We start from the raw sequence: 19,958 nt of genomic DNA on the forward strand, positions 1-19,958 counted from the left end.
TATATATGAGACACGATTTATAAAACATAACTTTATCATCCAATAATCGATAAGATTTTATATATAAATTTTCGGATTAAAGTGTATTTTATTATAAATTATGGAAAGAAAATAAATCTTAATATCTGTCATTTTTTAATTTAAATTTTGTGACATTAAAATCTATATGTTAAATATATTTATAACATATTATTAACACAATTATATACAATATATATTATTATGGAATGCATTATGATATATAAAATGTAATATACAAAAAGAAGCATCATTCCAGAGCATGCGTAATCGCGTGTCCAACATGGTGAGTCAATAAAAAATTTTGCTCCAGTGACGATAAAAATTTAATTAATTGTTCGTTTGAGTTGTTTTGTTAGCTACCACTATTATACGTAATAATACACGTAATAATACGTTATATTCTTATATCACAGAACATATGTCAATCAAGGTTAAACCACAGATATGGAAAAACTTGAGACTTGTATTGCTTGTATTTTATCTATATGGAATTCGTCCACTAGCGCCTCGATATGCACAAAACACGTGTCTGAACATTGAGTGTCTGATATATTGAACTACGTAGCCATATTCGAGTGAACTTAGTCGATATGTCAGCTAGTTACACAATATTTTTTAAATTTAACAAATTAATCTTTTGCATGAATAAAAATTAACAGTATTTACAACTGTTAATTTTTGTTTATGCAAGAGATTAATTAGTTAAAAAATATTTAATTTAATTTATTCAAAAATAATTCAAATATTTCTAATTACATTTAAACATTTCTTTATATACAAAATATAATTAATTTTATACAAAAATTTTATTTAATTAATTTATGTCCGTTAATTACGTCAAAATAATTAATTAATTAGAATATTTTATCATCTAGAGAGATAATATTTTTTAATTAATTCTTCTTGGACTATGTATGTAATTAATAGTCATAGATCGATATAATCTGAATGACAAATCTATTTAATTACACTTCAAAAGTCTCCATACGAAATACAAATAGTTTTATAAAAAAAAGCACTATTTAAGATTAATATTTAAGAAATTATTAATTATCGGCTAAATTGATACGAATTAATCTATCTCGTTCGTATTTAGTAAAAAAGTGCCACATGAAAAAAGTGTTTTGTAAAATAGCTGTTACTATTTGTCGTACGCAATAACATCTCGATACACGAAGCATGCTATATAATTTATTTGCTTGAACAACTTGCTTAAATTGTGTGTGATTTAAGTAACGATTTCGTAAACACAACAGAACGCGCAATGCATCGCAATAACGACAATTATCAAAACCAAGGCCGCGTGCCAACCATTTATATTGCTCATCTTGAAGTAATTCAACGTTTGAAATAAGATTATATACGTGACTTAAAAAGGAAAATTTCAGAATTTTGAAATGCCTTAAAAGGCTTTTTATACGGAACTTCCCTTCATCGTTATGTGTTTAACACATCTAATAATATATATACAATATTACAGAATGACCATTAGGATTATATTGAAAGTAAACCATTATATTTTTTCTCCTCCATTTCAACTATGATTGTTTTTCGATTAGAATCGGGTATTTGGGACTCATCAATTTTATTTAAGATGTACAAGCCAGTTTACAAGTGTCAGTATGAATGCATAAAATAAAAGGTAGTTCCTTTTATATATGTATATTCAAAATATTTAATAATAAATCTGGTGTTTTCTGTGGCTGAAGTAGTGTATACTTTTGAAACTTAAAATGAAATAAGTACATGTTCGACATTTAGCAAAAGCGAGAAAGAGAGCTCTAGTGCAAGATCTAATATACATATAATGTTACGAAGAAAATAAAATAAACAATATATATATATATATATATAATTTAAAGATAGTAAAATATAAATATTCACACGTGTGTCATAAGATCTTTCTTTATTTCGAATACAATTTTTCTGTGAAGACATGTGTATAATCGCAGGAACACGATACAGATTACAATTCCACGTAAGATAATTGGAAGACGTACGAGATCATTATTCAAGTGTGAACAAAAACAAAAAATAATAGATGATCTACTTATTTTTATTAAAATGGTCCCGCGATGATGTGCCACTTTCTTGCGAGGAATTTTCTAAAAGATTTACAGGTTTCCATACAGAAGGATTCCATACACAATTATAAATTCTGTCAATAAACTTCTAAACAATTAGTTGATAAGGATGATAGGAAGAGTTACGAACGGGATGATATTTATTATGATGATTGTTCTCTCTTCCGGCAGTTATAATTTAAATGTCGTACATCACAAACGATGAGATATAGAAGAGAATAGTAAAAGAAGGCAAATTTAGAATTCTTAAATTGTAAGATGCAAGTTCAAGAAGCAACTAAAATTCTATTAGAAATCGTATGTGCAGCAATTGATAACTAATCAAGACGTTTTTGTTTTATAAAAATGATTCAAATAATTTACATATTTTAAAGCTGTAACTTCAAAGCATATCGTTTCTTTACTTGAAAAATGTGATTTTCAAGTTTTTATTATGAATTAGTTGAATAAACATTGCCCAATCATCATAAATGATCTAACTAAACTTTATAAAAAAAATCTTAAAAATTGTTACAATTAAAAAATAGTAGTTTAAAAAAAGTAATAACTATAAAAGTAATTTTTAAATATTATAAAATAAAAATAATAAAAATGAGATTTGATTATATTAAGAATTTTTTTCTAATATTATTTGATTTTTAATCAATAATTTTTAATTAAAAATAGTTTGAAAAATATTTTCTTTTTTCTGGGAAATTTAATTTGTTTAGTTGTCACTTTTAAAGTGAGGAAGCGATATGTTTGCATTTCGATTCAATTAAAACATTTTATTATCTTTTTATATAATAAAATATTGACAGAATTTATATTGAGATTTTATATACTATTGGTTCAACGAACGAGGATTGTCAGTAATTAGAAGATATTTTGTAACTAATTTTCTTTTCAGTAACTAATTTCCAACTATAACTAATCCTTGTATAGAAAGATATTCAAAAATATCATTTCCATGACTTTCTATTTACGATTTTTTTGTAACAATAGAGTTATCGAATACTTCATTCTAAAAAGAATAAGCAGAAACTGATACGTATTAATATGTTTCTATAATACGAAAAAGATAATAAATAATAAAAATTAATTTAAATTTTATAACTGTTAATTTTTGTTCATGCAAGAAATAATGAAAAATTTTTTTAAATGCATGAAAAATTGTTTAAAAATTGATATTCAACAAATATCTAAGAAGTTTTAAATTGATTTCAGAGAATAATTCTGTAAAGAATAATTCTTTAATTTCAGAGCAACTATTTTCTTATTTATTTAAATTCTTTACTATTCGATTATAAGATTACTTATTAATTAAAAATTGATAAAGACAAAAGGAGGCGGAATCTAACTTTTTTTATATTTATCCGTTCTCTCAATTGTTAAAAATAAATGTTAAAAAATAAATTTGTCATTTATATTATAATTCTAACTATCAAAATTAACAGTAATCAGACATTCCATCAGAGCTCTTATGAAAGAATAACTCTCCGATCTAAACTTGTAAATTTGTTAGACAAAATTATCTTCGTGATGTATATATCACAGAGATTACTAATTATCTAATTTAATTATCTTTAATTATACAACCGATTTCTTTTTGTCGCCGTCGCAAAAGTACATAATTATACGGTTCTATCATCACTTTCACATATTGCGTGGGTTCCTCGGTTACGAAAAAAAAATATTAAACTCGTTATCGATATGACTTATGTTAAAAAAATAATTTTTTAATAAAAAACTTTCTGGAAATACCCTTCATATATGTTTAACAAAGTTGCTTATAAATTACTACGTCGCTATCATCTATGCAAAAATGGCACTCAGACTATGCGACTATTTTGCACGCATATCCACGAGCCGTAAGAAATATTTTCAAAACTAACTAGGGAGTATTTACAAAACTGAACATAAAAACAGTGTTTACAAAAGTAAACATCGCGGTTTACACTTATATAAAACTGTAGTCAAATACAATCGAACCTCCGTATTCTTATTATCTCTTAGCACCTCTGTAACTTTAAGTCTTTCAACTTTCGTATTTTTTAAATTTTCTCGTGTTGTTTCTCCTCGTTATTTCACATTAGCCACACCTAGGATAAAAATGTCGTTATGCGCATGATTAAACGATATTTTCATTCTATGCATGCTACTATATGAGAGTAAGAATTGAGGGCGAGAGTTAAGAAGAGGAAGGGAGGTTATTTGGTCCTGACATGCTAAAAATATTATCTGACTGCAATCTTAAACGCATATTATCGTAATATAGGTTATATGCGGTATTATTTCTTTCTTAATACTTCAGTTTTTTTTAGTATATCATATGATTAATTATAATTAAAATATTATAATTATATATTACTCTATATATGTGATATAATATAATAAATATCGTATATAATTATACAATGTGTTTGATTAAGTATATAAACTTATTGTTAGTTATTTTTTAAATAATAGAGTTACAAACAATTCTTTCAAATAAAAGATATTTCGTTTAAGAAGATTTATGTGACTTTAAATAGAAGTTTTAAATCATTTTAAAGAAATGCTTTCAATGGCAGTTTTATCTTCCTATATAGAATAACATATTTGTAACATATTTTATAAGATATTTTATGACAAATTCAATAATGTAATTTTTGATAAAATGCATTTTTTGATAATCGTTCATGAGATATTGTTACTTATGTCGCTTTTAGTTATGAGAAACAAAATATTTCAAGTAAAAGTTTTTACTAAAAAAATTTAGAACTTTTGTTTAAATCATTGTACAGTTTTTACAATTTTTCAAAAAATTTTCTTATTTCCTTTAACTCTATATTTATAAAAAAAATAACTGGGTGTATACATTTAAATCAAACATATTGTATTTATATTGTATGATATTTATATATATGATACAAATTATATATATTATATATAATATATATTGTGCATATATTGTAGTATATATTAAATGTTAGGAATTTTGTTAAATGTTCTTTTTCTTATTGTGTGAATTTTTTCACTTGACTACGTTTCTATAATCATTCAATCTCTTATATCATGTAAACTATTGCAACAAGGGATTTTCGTTATTCATATTATTGGCATTATTCTATCGTAAATATGTATATAAGATTATATAATATGACGATATACATCATTTCACATATATGTGTATATATATATATATACGAGTATATGTGACATAAATTACACAATCTTCACTACAATATTTGATTATGTATCTATTAGGATATGAGGTATGACGAAGAATATTGTTCAATTTTTTACGTTGTATTATTGTGACTAGTAATGGCTAAGCTCATTTTCAATAGCATTTTTCACATGTACATAAGGCGGGCTGACGTACATGTGTTATGATATATTTATAGGCCGTCGTCTACAAAAACATTCTTATATCGAATCTATATAGACACGAATTTTCTACTCGCTGAATTAATTACTAAACGTACCTACAAATTGGATCCAAATCAAATAAATTAAAATGAAGAAATTTCATATGAACTATTTAAATAAAAAATAATAAGTTCTATTTTTTTACAATTGATAAAATGAATCAGGCCTATCCAATATGAACTGCGGAGCCAAAACGTAAAGTCATTGATGCAAAAAATTCAAGTAAGATTTTATGGACTGTAAAGTGCAGTGTCATATTAGCACTATAGACTACTTTAGGCTATGCTTAGAGGCGACAAGTTTAGAAAAGCAGCATTTTTTTTTTAAAGAATTGGAAGTTTTAAAAAATAACCACTTTTTGCGCGAATAACGATTGAGAAAATTATACAATTAATGTGTTTGCTGTGAAAAAAGCGCGTAAAGTTCAAATATAAAAAATAAAATGTACACATGTACTGTATGCGTTAAAGTAATAAAGCTAAGCTACTTCAATCCTTGCAGAAATCTTTTTTTATTCTTTATAAGCATACGGTTATTGGAGGGTTGAATGGGAGCGGCAAGGATTTCACTACCTAGGGACGGCAAAAACCTTAATCCGACCCTGATAAAATGTTGATAAGCGCTCAGACATGTATCAACACTTTACAGTCTCTGAAATCTTATTCATATTGATTTTTTTTTTGCGTCGATGGCTTTACGTTTTGGCTTCGGAGCTGAAATTGGATAGGCTTGAAGTAGATGGATGTTAATTTATCGAAAGATTCTTATATAAAGAGTATTTAATCTACTTGCATTTCGGAAAGAAAACTCTAATGAGGATATCTACGTAAAATATATTTCTTAGAATAGGCTCTTTTCTCACTCGTTGACAGTTTTATAAAAAAAAAATCTAGACTAGTTATTTTAGGACTATGCCTTCTACGCCGTTTTGATTTTATCCATGACGTATATGACAAATAATTGAAGGCACATCCTTGATCGAAAAAAAAAAAAAAAAAACAATTCTTATAAAACAAAAAACGCGATCATTCTTAGTGTCAAAAATCGTCAAGCGCAAATTCTCTAATTCTATAATCTCGTAATCAATATTTTATTATATTTAAATAGTCCGAGATTATATTTAAATAAATATTAAAAAGAGTTTGATATAAATGTTATTCAATTATTCGTGCCGCAATGAACTGTATAAACGCGAAATCTATATACTTCTTACTTTTTTTTCATTCAATTTCGATAATCCGAATCCATTCAAGAATCAATCTACTCTCAAAGATCTATTTTCATTTGCAGATATCTGTTCACATTTGAATGGTTTTTGAAGTCGTGTTTAATTAAACGAGAAGTTAGCCTTTCGACGTTAATAATATCGCAGCAATCAGCAGAACTGAGCAAGTTTGTACGACTCGTTATCAGATACTTTAGAAATTTTCGTCGATATCCCAATCTCGCAATAAGTTGAAAACTTCGAAATCCCCGTCGGGTACCTCAGATTTATCAGGTGCAACTAATATCTCGGGTCGTAGTGCCACACAGTCTTTTGGCGAGCATTCGATGCGGCCTTCGGATCCGCAGCTGCATTCGACGCAGTTCCCGGTTGAGTGTGGTAGTATCTCACCCTGTCGATACTCTCTCCCTATAATTCAAGTTTCATGGTATACGAATTTTGTATAAAAAGGCCGGAACCGCATATATTCATATGAACGCGCAGCTTTTATAATACATAAAAGAAAATATAAGGTTTTAAAGTATATAAAGGCTCACGCTTTTATCTTGCGTCGAGATAAAGGGTGTCCCAAAATTAACGCAAGATTTGAATTAAATAGAAAACACAGTTTTTAGTCTTTTGATTGTTATTTTTTTATTGAATCATAAAGTACATAGGATAGGGTTATTTGTGGAATAACACATCGGGCAAATGGCCTCCACGGCTTTGCATGCACATACGCACTCGTTTGTCGAAATTTTCCATGACCATTTTGCATAAATGTGGCTGAATTTCGTTGATGCAGCGTTGAATCTCCTCCTTTAATGCACGGGTGGTTGTGGGCTTGTTGACATAGACCTGTGATTTCAAATAACCCCATAAAAAGAAATCTAATGGTGTTAAATCACACGATCTAGGGGGCGATTTTGGCGATTAACAAAGCCATCAAGGTGAAAATGTGCTTCATCGCTTAGGATGATTTTGCTCGAAAAATCAGCATCCATTTGTTGATGTTCAATAATACATTTTCACGCTCCATTTTCACTAACCCTAAACTGTCAGCTGTTAAATTGTTTTTTTTTTTTTGGATTGCCAACACTTTACTGCACAAATGGCGGCAAATTCAAATCTTGCGTTAATTTTGGGACACCCTTTACTATGAATATTAAACGTACTATTGTGTGTACTGAGATGATGTAGGGTACGAGAGAAGTAAATTTTAAAACGAAATTTTAAATCTTTAAACATTTATATAATGCTTTAATAAAAACAATTTGGAAAATAAATAATACAAAAACAATTCTAGAAAGCTATTAAAATTAGATTAAATAAATAAGTAATATACATATATTATTTAATAAAATAATATATATTATCTACTATATAAAAGTAGTTTATATTTCTTGAATGTAGATATAATTAAATTATTGTGTATCGTTTGTGATAAGGAATATGGATCGATATAAAAAGATTCTTAAAGGGTAATATTCATAGTCAATTTTTATATTCAAGATCGTGTCTGACGTTCTGTCTCGAGGTGTCACGAATCAATCAGAGGGCCGCATTAAGATATTATTTAAGACGATCTTGAAATAAGAATTAACTACGAATACCTAAGATTTGTTAAATTAAAATATTATATAGATAATTAATTAGAAAGAACAAAAATTAATTAATACCCATCACAAGGCAAATGGTCGGTACAGAAGGCGTTGTGACTGACAAAGTGGTGTTAATTTCTATGTGCCCTTGCTGGCTAACTGACGAGTCAAAATTTCCGGAAGCCTCAAAGTCTTCCACAATAATGTCCGTCCTCATTTCCGGAGATGAAGTGTAATTGTTTTCCACTGTGGTCGATCGCGGAGAAGATGAGCCAAGCGACGAGACGATGTTCGAATTATAATCTTGCCACCAACAGTAAACTTCACCGACGACGCACAGGCAATGTGAATTTGAGTCATACGACGGTATCTGAAGAGCAAAAGGACGTTTTTAGGAAAAGAGTTAATGGAAAAAAATATTAAGAAAAAAATTCTTAGTTTGCGCAGAATATTAGGTCCTTAAAACTATCTGTTTGAAACAAAAAATTCACGAAGATACTTGATTAGTATGAGTGTCGCAATAGCATGTACCAAAATTGTTAATAGATAGCAAATTACAAAATTGCGTTCAAAATTTAGATATCAAAATTAAATGTTAATTTTTTTGATAATTTTATTGCATAAAAAGTATAAAATTCTCAACAAAAAATTTTCTCGAAGTACGTAGCCAATCATGTGTAGAATAATTCTTGAAAATTTCAAATCGATTAATTAGTTTTTGAAATTTTCCCTATTTTACCTAAAAAAAGCCTGTTTTTATTTTGTCTCCTATACTAACTAAAATCGCCTATAGGAAATATTTCAAATTTCGAATTCCTCTCTGAAATTCTTCTTTTTATTGTATATTATTTATACATATTTTCTATTAATATGATTTATTAAAAAATTGAAAGTTTTACATTAAAATAAATAGTTTTACATTAAAATATTCTTTTAATATTAAAACGTTAAAATTTTTTAAATAATTGTAAATAATATAATTGTAAACGAAAAGCTTTTCATGGACAAAACTTTAGAGAGCCAAATGGATTACACAGTTATATTCATCAGTTTAAATAGAGTTTACTGTAATAGAATTCTGAGAAAGTTACTTACAGAGATATGAGGCTAAAGATTTTGAAGCTGTGATAAATGATGATCCTTCTCAGCACTTTCTCAACACTTAATAAAAAATCAATTCGAGGAAAACGAAGGAGATAGAAAGGGAGAGAAAGACGAGAAAAAAATAATTTTTACTAAACGTGTAAGTACAGCACGTGATTTTTGTTTCTATATATATAGTTTTTGTTACTTTACATTTAAAATAAAAAAATGTCTGTTATCTTTAACTCTTCAATGCCATTTCTATTGTGACATATCATAGATTACTTTTTGCTATGCTATATTTTTTATTAATGAAGATACATACATTTTACTTATTAACATCATATTCTTGTGTAATGTCTGGTGTTTCGATTGAAAAAAATTGTTATAATATGTTTATTTTAATATTATATTTCTCACAATATATTCAGCGTGATAGATACATGACAAAGAGATATCGAGCGGCACCGAAGAGTTACTATTCTTTATTAAATTTTTAAAAATAATTTTTGATTTATTTATTTATTTATAAATTATTAATTATTATTTATTTATTAATTCTTGTAAAGATTGGAGATATCAACATTTTAACATTTTTTTCTCTGTAAATTTTCTTTCCAATAATATTGGAAAAAAACTTTTCTCTATGGAAAAATCGTCAGTATATTTTGTTAGCCGTTACCGTTTGACTGTGAAAATAGGAATTTCCGTCTACGATGCACTTTTTGAGAAACGGGTCCTCTGTCGTGACGTCATCATCGCTGTCATCCCGAAACGTAATATCATTTTCATCCAATAAAGCCTGACTTGTCGCTCTCATAGGTGCTGTAATCGAAATCATAAATGAAAAATTCAACGATTGAAGGATTGCTTTCCTCAGTGTGTTTCAATAAATTTTCTTGCTTAGTCGAATCACTATTTATTAAAAAAAAAAAATAAAATAACGATGTGATTATTTTAAATCACTTCGTTATTTTAAATCAATCTGTAATCACAATCATCGTGCAATTTATCGCAGCATGACGCATTCCCTTAACAATGAAATCGTGTCAAATTAGACGATCGTTTTAATTGAATCCGCTTGCGGAAATTTGCGCGTATGACACGAACGCATATACTCATGTGTTCCACAACCCAATTTCATAATTAGAGCAAGCAATTACGTCTGCGCCTTACGAGTCTTAGGGTGACCTAAGGTCCAGACTTACGAAAATGATCTTTTAAATAATCTTTTATTCTCAATGTAAGAAAACATTTACAACTTTTTGAAAGTTGCAATTTTCTTTTCAGTTATACTAATCTCGTGCAATAATGCAATAATATTGCGTATTCATGTTGAAGCTAAAATATTTCATTTTATGCGGTGAGAACTATTTGTATATTAGGTCATTATTTTAGACAGTCGTGAAAGTTCATCGGACCGTCGTTCGATCGGACAAGATTGAACTAATAAAATTGGCGTAGCCTCGACCAATTTAACATTTAAGAGTTAGCATATAAATCTTTTTAAAAAACAATATTTTAAATAATAGAATGAAACAGTTAAAAAAATAGAAGAGGATGTACTGTAACAAGCTCAACAATTAATATTATATATTTTTCTGAAACTAGTCCGTTAGAATCATCTGATTAATTATTAATCAAATATTATTCTTTTAATATTGCAATTGAAAAAAACATTCGAACTGATCAAAATATCTTGTACCCAAAAGGGCACGTATTGATCTTAGGTCTTCCGGATGGTGAAATCTATATGGAAGCGACGAATGTGAAGAGGTGCAAAGCGTGGTGTAGGTAACGAGTGTGACAAGAGATCGATACGTGAAGAAAATAGGATAGCACATTGCGCAAACAAATAAATATTGTAGCCACGCGATGAGTTACGAAGCCCTGGGATGACACTAGGATGTTAATCAATCAAGCTTGTAGTTAGAATGAAAAAGTCAATTTTTTCTATTCTGTACAGGCAATGTGTACTTATGATCTTTAATTATTTAGGACATTAAAATTGCGGATTATAAACAATTCAGCCAGCGAATCCATGTGATAATTAATTTTAACGTACTCAGAAAATCTATCATGTCTTGATATTTATGCAACTTAAAATATTCAGGATTATATTCATTGATTTATTTAATATTGTAGGATATTATTTATTTATAATATTTATTATCGATTACTTATCTTTGATATTATGTACATTCAATATCTTCTACACATGTGAAAGTTTCATTATACAGATGCAAAACTGTTAAAATTTTGCGTCATTTTGGTACATAAATAGATTCAAGTACGTTAAGTACTGATGCCAAGTACGTCAAAATTGGTACTTTACATAATAAAGCATTTGTATGATGCCATGTATATAACAGATGTCTTTGAAAGTAGACATATTTTGCTCTACTTATATAATATTGATCGTATAATATCATATGCAATAATATTACTGTCATAATTTACTTTCGTATATGAAATATTCCATATAAAGTACGAATTTCTAAAAAAACATTAGCAACAAAAATTACTTTTTTAACGTTTTAAGTTCTTTGAAATAAATTGAAAACGTCGTATCTTCTTTTTAAAAAATTAATTTAAAAAATGGTTTAAATAACAATATTTCAAATTGCATTATTTAATTAATTGGATTATGAGATAATTATTATAAAAGAGACAACTTTTCATAATTCAGTTCATTTTTACAAGTTTATAAATGTATAATTTTGTTATTTAAATAGGTAACAGATTTTTCCGAGTATTTAATCTATTTCATTCCATTCATTTGTTACAAAATAATAATTATTTAGTTTCAGTTACTTCCTGATTGTCATTCCGCCTATATCTATGTCGTAAACTATAAAATTAGAAGTTTACTGCACGAGCTCTGAATTAAATACAGTTTTTTTCTAGGGCAAATGCTTGCTCAGTTACCGCAAACGAACGCAAAGTAATGAGTGACTTGAGTTTTTCTGCTCGACTATTCTTGCGACTCGTTGCAATTGTACAAGTCATTACGTGAGCGTGAAGAACCTCTATTCAAAAAATTCCTTTTGTTTCTAACCGTGTCTGACGAAAGCGTTTTTAATTAGATTTTCAAATGCTTGTGACCACACCGCAAGATATATAGCATATATCAATACAATACAACAAACTATTGTGCGATATTTTCTGTATTCGGTATGTGACCCAGAAACATTTATTTGCAGAGTCTAATAATCAAATTTTGGAATATTATTATTGCGGTTTCAAAATTTTGTACTATTTACAAGTGTTTGAAATTTAAATGTAATATATGTATATGTTCATTTTTTAATTAATAAAGATTATTATTAAAAAATTTATTAAGTAAAAAAGATTATTTTATTCTTACATATGGTTACATATGGTATAAATATGAAGTTAAAAACATTCGTTCGCGTCAAACTTTCATAAGTTACAAAGGAAATTTAAATTGCTAATAAATTTTCAAATAAATTGTTTTTGAGAAAAAATAGATGTAATATGTGTAGTTCTGAGTCATATAATGTGTTAATAGTGTCAGTTAATTAAACGAAACATATACATTTTCAGAACATTTATGTTTATTCTACATATTGTGTATTATGTTTTGTGTACAGCATAAAACGTGTCCAGATAATAAGATTTAATACTAACAAACAGAAAAAATGTAACGACGTCTTTTTAGCATTTTTTTAACGAATCGATTCTTGAACTGACAGGATGTACATTCGAAGATTCTTTTGAAATCGCGAACAATGGCGCCTCGTTAGCAAGGTGTCCGCTAAAGCGTCATTAATTCAGTAAATCAATTGCGTTGCTTTATCTTCGCTGCCCTTTATCTCTTTCCGCTACCATATGAAATTAATTAATAGGTAACCAATTAAAATGTGTTGAGTTAATATTAATTGTCATTACAGTTAATCGTACCATTAACTGGTTAATTCAATATTAACTGATTTAGTCAACGTGTCTGTAAATCGTGTAATATTTTTATGCAGATTAAATTAAAAATATCGGTCCATTTTTTTTTAAATAGTAAGGAAAAAATAAATCAGTTACAAAGGAATAATTTTTATAAATTATCTTACTGTACACTACATTGAACACACATATAATAAATCGTTTCCAATTAAGAATACGCGTCTCAGATCGCATCGACTATTATAAACATGTAAACGGATTTACAAGTATTGCGGTTACTTAAAATTTGTTTTATTTGTAAATGCAACATCGAACGGCGGTATTAAGCGTTTTATCTACAGCATACAGCGACCACTGATGTTGCATAATCTGCGCTGAATTTTATCTATTATTACGCATGCACCAGATGCTAACAATGTTATAATATTCAGGAATCAATTTTCCTTCAGATATTCAATACCTTTGAAGACTGAAACATTGACAATATTAGATTATAATTTTGTGTCAATATTAGATTATCGCCCTCGATAATTAAATGTTGTATGATGTTATAATTATCAAACATCATATAATAAACGATGATTTGACAACGAATAAATAAGAATATAGTATATTTCACGATATTATAATATATTATTGTAAAGTAAATAAAAGAAACTTAATGAGTTATTAATAATAAATGTGCTTATATTTAAAGAAAAAGTTTATTTTCTAGGATTGCGAAGAGTATCACGTCACTTATAACGTCGTTACAATTTTTGTTACCTTTTTGGTAATATTAATGAATTTAGCCGTTATTTTTATCGTTGCTTTAATCTCTCGTTATCTTTATAACTCTTAAAAAAATATATATCGTATTATTTTTAATTGGCCAAATATTTTATAATTAAAATTTAAATATTGAAAAATTTTTGGTACTTTATATCTAATATAGACTGCATTTCGATAATTATTGCCAATACTGAAAACTGTGGTATACATATATGTAACATTAAATATAAATTTTCAGTATTGGCAATATTGGAATACACTTATCTTAACAATAATATTAATATTTACAAAAATGTTTAATAAAAATTTTTAATAAAATCTGAGTTCATAAATTACAATTTAATTTCTTAAAAATGAACATATGTTAAAAAATAAGAATATTAATGTACAGAATTATTGAATATGTATTAGATGTAAGTTTAATATAAAGAAAAAATAAAGAATCTTATATAGAGACTAGAGCTTAGAATTTTAAGTTTTAAAAAATATTGAGTATTAAATAATGTAATTTTTAAATCTAATGTTTTTACTTTAACATTATAAAAAATAATGGAAAAGTTCAAATTATTCCTAAATAAATATACAAGATGTTAGTTAAGTATGTTGCCATACTCAACAGAGTGATTCTTTGGTTTACTTCAAGTAAAAAAGTCCATATAAACATGTGTCTTAAACGGCTTAGTTTTCAAAATAAAAAAATTTAGACATGTAGTAATAATCTGTTTATTTGAAAGAAATACAGCTTTAACTAGTCAAAAACAGAAAAACAAAAACAGAAAAACAAGCTTCAGTTTTTCGGATGAAATAAAACAATTAGATGAATTGTTGAAAATGTCCACCTTGCGCCATGATACATCCATCGAGCCTTCTTCTCAAAGATTGACGTACACGCTCAAAGATATCAGATGTATTACATATTGCCTCGCATGAAGCAACTATTCGATTCCTCAAATCATTCTCATTCTCAATTGGGGTGGTATAAACCAATGATTTCAGATGTCCTAGTAATTCCCAGAGACTTTGACTTTGACCTTGTCACTTTGTTTACGGTTGTAACTCACGTGAAGCAAGGCATATTTATGCAGGAAGATATCGCCAATGCAATTTACCGTTTCGTCAAACATTTGCGAACATTCACCTGTATTTCGGAAACTAAGCCGTTTAGGACACATGTTTATACGGACTTTTTTTACTTGAAATAAATCAAAGAATCTCTCTGTTGAGTATGGCAACATACTTAACTAACATCCTGTATACTTAAATTAAATTAAAAATAAACTTCTATATTAATTCTAGAACATTATAAAATATGATACAATATTATATTCTACAACCATATTTTACAACGCGCGTCATTTTTTTCATAGCACATGACAAAAGATTTGAACTGAGAGAGGAAGAGAAGTTATAATAAATCTCTTCCACTAATTTCTACAGTGCACAATATTTATTACTCTTATCAAACTTCGAAGTTGCCACAGAGTATAATATATTTAGTTATATTTATTAGTTACATTTTGCAATAAATTAAATGGCAATAAATTAAAGCTACTGTACGTATATAATTAAAAAAAAAACTTACATATATATTATAAATGCTGTTTTAACCGTGTAGAAATTGTAATTAAAATTAAAATTAAAATTAAATTTTAAGTAAAATCATTGTTTAGAAATTTTGAAGAAACTGCAATAAAGTAATGTATCTGATATTTAGAAAGGATACAAAGAAAGAAAGGAAGAAAAAATATGATTCTTTTTAAACAAGCGATTTGTTCGCATTCTTAGAATTTTTTTATTTACTTTTTTGTAAATATATCATTTAATTAGAGGATAAAGTGATATTAGCCAGCGTATAGGTATAATGGTTCCTCTTAATGCGTCTCCATTATTAAGTGGCAAATTCTAGTGATTACTTTGAAATTATTTGTTCAGTAAATCGCCATTATATTATGACGCTAATATATCAATACACAATAACCAGTATTTATTATAAAACATTTATCTTAAGCATTTCGAAACGTTTTTAAGATTTGATATCTAATTAAACTTTAATATTTAATTGCATATTATCTCTCATTCTTCTCAAACGTGAGCATATTATTACATGAATGTATTACATATTTGAGTATGTTATTTATTTAATATTTTATTTGATTGAACCCATTTTAAGTTAAGTAAAATTAAACAATTTAGAATTAAATGAAAGCATGGCATTAAATAATAGCGTAGCATTTTGCCAATGTGGCTTTCTAAGCGTGTTGATTGTTGGCGGTCTCGAGGTTTTTCATATCAAAATAATTATTCAATGAATTAATTACAATTCTGTTAATCTATAGTTTATGTTATATGTTCTATAGAACTTTTAGTAATCAACAGAAGAAATTATGTGTGCATTTGCAAACGTCCTGCAATATTTTTTGTTAATTTTGTAACTAAGTGTTTTTTTTATACAAAACCAATTTCTGAAATCTGTTTTTGTGGAAGATCACATTATCATCCTTGTGTTTAATAATATGGCCTCCCAAATTCTCTTCTAACATTGTCGTAGTATTTTTCTTAATATTTCTAAGTAATAAAATGTTTTGTAACTTTGACTTTAGAATGGAGTAAACAGCACTTTGACGAATGTAATCGGTACATTTTAAATTTAAATATTAATTAATAATCAAGTTATTATTTAAAATATAAATAGCCATAATCTCTTCTATCCATCTTCTTCTCTATCAATTGTTAAATCAAATTAACCGCTTCGTTATATCCCTTATATTCTGCTACACCGATATTTAAAAATTAATGTGTTTTAAAAAATCATTGAAACATGAAACAGATATTTTTTTTAGATATTTAACAAAAGATTGAGAAATCTGGAATTAATCCTCACAGTATTATTTCACATGAACTTGTGAGCGTTTACACGAAGTTATAATTCTGCATACACATTTATTTTCCGAGCGTCGGATTTAGCTCCACGCGATCAAATCCTTCTCTCAAATTTCAACACGTGCACATCTGCATTTGTACATTTACCAAATACAGAATGCTAAATGTTAAACGTAACAACAAAAAATAATATATTTGATACAATTTAACAATAGCAAAATGTAATAATACATTTTTTACAGTTTAATAAATACAAAATAATAACATATTTTCTCATTGAAAATCATAATTACAAAGGCGGCAGATGTGTGCCGGGAAACATATGTATACCTGCGAGTACGTGGGCATTCGTACTCACCGGCTATTGAACGGGCGATGTGATAGCGCATCAGATAGCCGACGACGAGCAGCATCCGCTGGAGCCTCATCGTTTCGGATGGAATTCCGCGTGGAATACGGAGAGCCGGCTAATCGGAGCGCCGAATCGGGGAAAGGCACGTGAACCTCGTGGCAGTTCGTGGCGCGACTACCCCGCTAAGATAAGGGCTTCGGACGCGCGTATCTCCCTCCGCGTCTTTTTCTTTTATCTACGATGACATTCGTCAAGGCCTTCGAACGGCCTTGGAGGCCTTGGGAGCACGGTGACCGTCGCCACGAAAGGTAACTCTCTCTCCCCCGGCAACCCTTCGTCCTATGTGTATGCGCGGCCACCAGTACAGTCAGCAGTCGACATTTTCACGCCACGCACGCCAAGGTCCAACTGCCGAATGGCCAATCCTCGGCTACGGCAACCTCGGCTGGCAGGTGCAGCAGCGGGTCTCCAACGGCGCCTCGGGAGTATGCGCACGACGTGAGCCGTCGTGTCGCTTTGGTCCTCTCTTCTTCTTCCTGCAGCATCATCCCGGCTGTATTTGATATTTGAAACAGCGGATTTTCCAAGCACGTCTTTCCAGCCTTTCAAAGAGAGAGATTTAAGAGAGCAAATTACTTTTTCAGATGAAAAATTACTTTTTCAGGTTAAAAAAAAAATAACAATATTTGAACATTTATTTGAAGAATGCTAAATGGATTTGTTCAAAATTTTATGTAATTCTATTATAGAATATATTACGTTTAATAAGAAAATTTATTTTTCGTGCAAAAATATCAAACAAGACAATGTCAGTCATTAATGCATATGTCATCATTGATCTATTGCTACTTCTATGCGATTCATATGTACATCTCCACGGTTTGCATGATTTGTATAATATCTGTATATAATTTGAAAAATTAAAAAATTTTCTTGTAAAATAGCGTTTAATCAATCAAAACAAAACAAAAAATATTTGTTATAATAAAATTTATTGTTATAATAATCTTATAATTGATTTTATGCAGTAAAAAATGACTGTATTTTTCTGCAATTTTAGGCCAATAATTTCTAAATAAATAAGCGGATTCAATTAAACTTTTGTACAAATATTTATTATTTATTATCAGTGTGTGTGTGTGTGTGTGTGTGTGTGTATTTATTTATGTATTATATATAATTTGATTTAATTTTTAATATATTATTTTCTCACAAAATTTTTTAATAAGTATTACGAAATGCGATTTCATATAAGAATCAAGACAAACAAAAAAATTAAGTAATTTTTAAATCAATAAGAGACGGTTGTTTCATCTTTCGATAAATTTACGTGTAAATAGAGATTACATATGCGGATCTCGTAATTTATCTAATGCGTAAAATTTACCAAAAAATGGAACAATCAATCCTAAGAGAATTATGTTTAAATTTACACAGATATTTAAAAGTAATAATAGAGCAATCATGTTTTTATATCTTTCGTACTGTTTTTAGATGTAGCACATACATCTTTAAGGTGAGATTGGTTCGTATTATTGCAATGTGATCTTCAATTATAAATTGATCTACAGAATGTTTAAAATACCACAGTTATATCTCGATATTTAGGAGTAACTGGAATTCTAAAAGTACTATGGTAAAATGGAACACATAGAAGGATGAAAAAGAGGATACGAGATTGTACCATGTTAAAGTGTTAAATATTTATTTATAATATATATATTTTCGTTCACATCTGTTATTACCTATTGTTAAAAACTATTTTTTTTTATATTGTTCAGTATTAAACAAAAAAAAAATCGCGACTGCCGAAACCCGGGATTGAACCGGGGACATTTAGATCTTCAGTCTAACGCTCTCCCAACTGAGCTATTTCGGCTCACATGTGCGACCTTCATTAAAAGCCTGAAATAGTCATTATAATATACGTATATATAATTTATGTATTCTTTTATATATATAAAGAGAGAGAGATAATAATATTGAGAAATATATACATAAATTATATACATATTATTTTATTATAAAAATTATTGTAATTATATATATAATTGTATAATTTTTATTTAATCCAGCTTTTAATTTTTTTTATTAATGTTTTTTGAGAAATTGTACTAATTGACCGACAAACTTTAAATTTCTATTGTTATATTTAGACGTCACAAAATGCTATATTATCTATAAGAAATATTACGAAAATAGAAAAAAAATTCTTTTTTACATTTTAATATATTTTATACTTATTTCTTACTTTTTTATTGCACAAGTGTCTTGCATAAAATATGAAACGGAGCAATGTCAATCATTGATACAGTGGTTATTCTCGGATAAATTAATGCGTTGCAATCATTGAAATTTTTTCGAATATTTCTTCCGATTCTAATATCCTTCGAATATCGATTGATTGATAGTCAGTGCACGCTGCAAAAACGAGCATTCTATGATCCACTAAGGTTATTTACAGGAGAAGAGGGAAGGGAGAATTTGTTTTAATTCATGGTCGTGATTCAAGAAGGATTTAAAAGAAACGACTTACAGGGCCAAGGCAAAGCATTCCGACAATATAAAATACGTGTCGATAACAGAAATATACAAGGTAATAAAAATTAAAGACAAAATAAAATAATTTATAATTATATATAAATAAACTT

General features: G+C 28.0%; 1 protein-coding gene and 1 non-coding gene across 2 annotated transcripts; both read right to left on the reverse strand.

The window, feature by feature from the left end:
- Nucleotides 1-6,674: 6,674 nt before the first annotated feature.
- On the reverse strand, nt 6,675-17,710 carry LOC108750367. The gene is made up of 4 exons (XM_018489773.1): nt 17,314-17,710; nt 10,069-10,211; nt 8,382-8,673; nt 6,675-7,131 (listed from the first exon to the last, which is right to left on the reverse strand). Exons 1-4 carry the CDS (start codon nt 17,381-17,383, stop codon nt 6,917-6,919), a joined length of 720 nt encoding a protein of 239 aa, XP_018345275.1. The 5' UTR covers nt 17,384-17,710; the 3' UTR covers nt 6,675-6,916.
- A 1,403-nt stretch (nt 17,711-19,113) lies between these two features.
- On the reverse strand, nt 19,114-19,186 carry Trnaf-gaa. The gene has a single exon. It is a non-coding gene; the product is annotated as a tRNA-Phe (tRNA).
- Between the last annotated feature and the right edge of the window lie 772 nt (nt 19,187-19,958).

The sequence above is a fragment of the Trachymyrmex septentrionalis genome, unplaced genomic scaffold, assembly GCF_001594115.1.
Source record: "Trachymyrmex septentrionalis isolate Tsep2-gDNA-1 unplaced genomic scaffold, Tsep1.0 scaffold367, whole genome shotgun sequence".
Lineage (NCBI taxonomy): Eukaryota > Metazoa > Arthropoda > Insecta > Hymenoptera > Formicidae > Trachymyrmex > Trachymyrmex septentrionalis.

Excerpts from the sequence above, each read along its gene's own strand:
- LOC108750367 (XM_018489773.1), bottom strand. The coding sequence starts at position 17,383 with ATGAGGCTCCAGCGGATGCTGCTCGTCGTCGGCTATCTGATGCGCTAT. Across the intron at positions 10,212-17,313 it reads CATCGCCCGTTCAATAGCCG|CACCTATGAGAGCGACAAGT; the intron begins GTGAGTACGAAT and ends TTTCGATTACAG. Across the intron at positions 7,132-8,381 it reads GACCATTTGCCTTGTGATGG|GGAGAGAGTATCGACAGGGT; the intron begins GTATTAATTAAT and ends CTTGAATTATAG.